Genomic DNA, 5,000 nt, shown 5'->3' on the forward strand with positions numbered 1-5,000 from the left:
AGTAGCACGAACCTTGGTGCTACAAAGTTTTCCAGCCGTTAGATCTATTTTTGATCATTTCACAGTCCGTTAGATTCATCCTATTTAACGCAACCACGACCATACTCAACCCTAGGGGGCCACACATCAACCTAACGCACATCTCTAATCCAATGGCGCAAAAACTTGGGTAGTCACTCAATGACTGGTCTATTAATACATAGTAACCTAGTTCTATATTATTATATATAATACCTAATATAATATATATATATATATATATATATATATCATATATATATATTATATATATATATATATATATATACTATTACTTATTCAATCAGTACCAACCACTTGCTATTCAGCTTTTTTCGGTCTTTGATGAAGGGATGTGGCGGTTAGAATGATAGTGAATCCCCTAGGCGTTGAGTAAGGTGGTTAGTTGAATAATTAATGCACAAAATTCGATAGTACAAGCATGTTAGTACATCAATAATATAGTAGCCGTAATGCTTTCTCTCTCCTCTCTCTCCCCTCTCTCTCTTCTCTGACTCTCTCTCATCTCTATAATATATATAGATATATTTATATGTCCAGCTATACGATCTATAACTATCCATAGTACTGAAGCAGCTTTGTATTATTGATTTTCTAGAGCCGTTTAGATCTGCCATATATCTACACGCTCGCACTAAATGGACCTTCGGTTAGGTAAAGAGGGTGTGAAGAACCTACAGACGAATGTTCCCAGGGGTTCGGCAAACCCGTCCTTCCGACCTTACCCCACTTAAGGATCTCCAGCGCAATAAGCTATATTTCCATGGATAAAAAGAAAGTAACCATCCTAATGCCAACTCTAATTACTATGGCCTGCAAGAAAAGAAGTTCCAACAGATATAATATCATATAATTCATGCGATAATGGAAATGCATGCTGCCCTCAAAGTCATAAAAATTAACAGTCTTTCCGCTCATTACCCAATCCTTACCGGGTTAAACCTTGTTAATACCCCCAATAACCATAACCCAATCCCTTCTTTACCGGGGGAAAAGGCTCCAAGCAACTACCCGACCCAAGGGACCCATCCTCGGGGACCCTCGCTCCCTAGGTGGACCTATTCTTCCCCGGAAAATCCACCTTGAAAGGCCGGCACCCGCCGAGCACTTACCCACCCCTCAAGCCCAAGACTTATCGGCTGATAATCCCGATCTCGAATCCTCCAACTTGAGGATACTTAGCCACTAGTGAAATGGCCCACTTTTATGATAGATTTTCTAAATATTTGTTTCAAATTGTCTTTTTCCTAGTTATCTTGTCAATGCCCAATCTTGTCCTCTATGTCAAGCGTTACCTTTGTTTTCTTTAATTGTCAAGTTCCCTAAGTCTCCAACAAGATCCATGCAAGTCCTCCCAGGTTCCCAACCCCTCACATGTCCCATAATGTTCCCCGATGCCTCTATATTCAAATACGTATAAGATAAAATACATAGTGGAAACAAACACAAAAGTTCATAATGTATCAAATTAACCTACCTGATGCAGAAATGGTGGCCTATAATGTTTATGCTCAACAAAAGTGAAATAGGCATCAACTAGAATCAACGATTCCCCTAGGCGTGCCCCACCCACTCGCCAATGGTCCCCGGTGTGAGTGTGAATGTGATGAATCCCCCGCCCGAATTTTCAAAACGATAAGCCGATTTCCCCGGCGCACCTATAACCAAAATAGTGTCCATATTAGCGCCTTTTGTTACATGAACTATACCTCAAAACGAATTTCCGGAACTCCCGAAAACGGGGTTGTCCCCCCAACGCGCCGAGGGGCTCGCTCGAGCTCGGCTTGAATTAATTTCAAGCCAAGCTTGAGCCTAAATTTAGGCTCGAAATTAATTTCAAGCCAAGCTTGAGCTGAGATAAGCTCGTTCGAGCTCGGCTCGTTTCCACCCCTATATGGATTGTAGGCTCGGATAATTTATTGCTTCTACAATGTAGATCGATGTCATTAATATTGGGAATTCGGTACTCCCCCTGATACCAGATTTTGAGAATCCGCAATATGCTCCGATACAGACTGTTGTTGATCCGGTACCGGATATTAGAATTCTGCAACAAAAGCGTCGAATCAGATTTTTATCATAAATCCGTCTTTTCAACAAAAACAACCAAATAGAAAATAACCAATTTGCATACATGGAGATATATATAAGATTTCACTCAAGATGTATCAAAATTTTAGGATAATTAGAATTTCTACTCCAAATAATATTTAAATCTGTATTTAGTTTATCTCTAATAGATTTAAATATTTATCCTAATCAAATTAAATTTATACTCTAATTAATATTTAAATCTTAATTTATCTTTAATAAATTTAAATATTAATTTTCATTCAACTAGAATATTAATTACAAATCTAACAAAAAAAACACTAACAATTAACTATGTACGTGCAACATACGAAAAAAAGACAATGTACTATGGCTCGGCAAAGCGCAATAAGTAACTACTACATGTCTTTTAACTCAGATCGCAGCTTCTTCAGCTCGAGCAGGTGCTCATCATCTGAAATATGGAGGTAAGCACGCATGTCGGATAACGATGCTTCTTGGTCCCAAGTCAAGAAACTCCCGGATTTGTAGAGCGCCGACAAGGCGTCATGATACGCTTTCTGCTCCAAACTATGCATTTCAGCTGCGGCGGTCTCCTTGTTGTCATCGGAGGAGGAAGATCGCTTTCTCCTAATTGAGCTGCGAGAACCGCTGTTGCTGCTCGGTGCGTCTACTTTCACATCTTGATGTTCGGAAGGATGAGCTGATTGACTGGAAGGATCCTTGGCATTTGCAGAAAGCTGGTGTTTCTCCGAATCATTAGAGCAGGCGTGGAGTGGATCATTCACAACATGATCGGGATGATGATCTACCATCGAAACGCTCTCGGAGATATCTTTGGGTTCATTGCACGCAGCAGTGTTGAGAACGGTCGTTTGTGGCGGCAGAGTCTCTGCAGACGCTGCTCCCTCCGTCTCGGCGGAACTCTTCTTTTCACCGCCGCATGGCTTCACAGCACATCTCTCGCTGCGCATGCGCTTCGCCAGCCGCGCGACTTTGCGAGGCCTGTTGTCCGATGCGCGCACTTCGATTGCTTTGTTCGACCCGAAGAGTGTGATCTTGTAGCGACGCTCAGGCCCGTCGCGAGCAGCACCAGACACGGTCGCTGGGATCCAGTCGCCGTCTTTATTGTTCTTGCGCACCTCGACATTGGCACCGCGAGGCCAGTGGGTAGTAGCAGGGCCTGCTGGTGCGGTAGGCGGCACCAGACGATACATTTGCGTCTTCTTGAATCCCAGCTTCAATTCAAGATGAAGGATCAATAATCAACTGTCTTCTTCTTCTTCTTCTTCTTCTAGCTCTTCAATATGGAAATTGCCAAAAATCAAAGATCGATTCTTGCTTCCGACTCGTCTTTCTCTCTCTCTGCTGTGCTATATACATACGTATATATTTGTGCGAGTTCTATTCCAAGTAGCAGTATATATATATACGTATAGATGAATCTTTAATCCTTAACGGACTCGAACTCTCAATCCCAACCGTCCACTGGATAATACAAACTGTTGGAGTGATCTAGAGCCCTTTACTTTGAAATTCCTGCGCTATTACCAAAACCTTGCCCATACCGCTAATAAGATTAAATAAAATAGCACTATTTTCAAAAATATATATAGTTTGAATATCCATAGTTATTGTATACTAGTTATAATGCATATGTGATATATGTCACACTTGCAACTTAAATTAAATTTAAATTTTTAAGTTAAAATAAATTCTGAATCTGCATTTTTGAATTAAATTGGCAACCGGTGACAAGAGTATATTTTTTAATTAATTTATTTTGTAAATTTGATTTGGTTCTAATCCAATTTAGTTATACCGTAATCAATTTTTATGTGTTCCTTAACATACAATTTTTAATGTATATCCAAATTTTAAAAATTTAAATTAATTTAAAATTTAAATTAAAGTTTGAATTTAAATTTTAATTTATAAAAATTAAATTTAATTTTGAATTTATTATTCGACTTTAAATAATTGTTGGTTTGATAGGTTTATTTTTAAATCATTCTATTTTTCAAACCTGATATATTTTATTTTATTTTTATTTTTTTAATTTTTTTTTGTAATGTGTGACACCCCAATAATCCCACATCGGATGGGAATAGGGTTAATAATAACTGGGCTTAAGCATTTTGGGCTGGTTGTTGGGCCCAACGAGTTATTGTTGCTAGTGGGCTGGGTCGTTACATAATGTGTATAGAATATTCTTTATATCATTTAGGATTCCATATGTCAAGTCTATTTTTATTTTAATCCAGTTTATGTATGGTATAGATATAGATATGGCAATATAGTAACTTATTTCTAAATTGCCATACATAAAAATAGGGTTTGGAATAAGCTGCAGTTATTGTGAAAACCTAACTTCAATTTTCTTTTTCTAATTCATATGCCCTCAACTTTTATTTGTTTTTCCAATATCGAGAAATAGACTTTCAAATTAAAACAAATGAAATGCGCCGGTCAAAAGAATTAAGAAGTTTAGAAATATTGCAAAATGGTCTATAACTAAGATTCCTTTTGTCACACTCTGACATAGTTATCTTACCAGAAGCATGGCAAATCTGCTGTACGGATAAAATTTTTTTATATATTCAAGATATCGGATCAATACAACATATGTGTCCAATTTGCATAATTATACAAAAGTGGTAAACAAGAAGGACCCTTATGTAAAGTTAGATTTAACTTTACAATATAAAGTTTACTTAATTTCACAAATTTTTTCGTTTTAGTTTTCCTTTTTAGCTCGAACTCAGATTAAGGCGCAATAACAAATCTAAGTTGAAAAGGGAACAAATTTAGTTCCATGTACTCAAAAAGGCTTCTTCTCTAGTACATAATTAATCAAGAAATTTTAAAAAAATAATAATGAAAAGGAGATGATCACACACATAATTCCA

The 5,000-nt window shown here is 37.5% G+C and overlaps 1 protein-coding gene across 1 annotated transcript; it reads right to left on the reverse strand.

The window, feature by feature from the left end:
* LOC109709074 lies at positions 2,490–3,308 on the reverse strand. Its single transcript, XM_020231145.1, has one exon. The coding sequence runs from the start codon at positions 3,306–3,308 to the stop codon at positions 2,490–2,492; it is 819 nt and encodes a 272-aa protein (XP_020086734.1).

This window comes from Ananas comosus, linkage group 4 (assembly GCF_001540865.1).
Source record: "Ananas comosus cultivar F153 linkage group 4, ASM154086v1, whole genome shotgun sequence".
Taxonomy (NCBI): Eukaryota; Viridiplantae; Streptophyta; class Magnoliopsida; order Poales; family Bromeliaceae; genus Ananas; species Ananas comosus.

What these genes read in the sequence shown, in the direction of transcription:
- LOC109709074 (XM_020231145.1), bottom strand. Translation starts at nt 3,308, where the DNA reads ATGTATCGTCTGGTGCCGCCTACCGCACCAGCAGGCCCTGCTACTACC.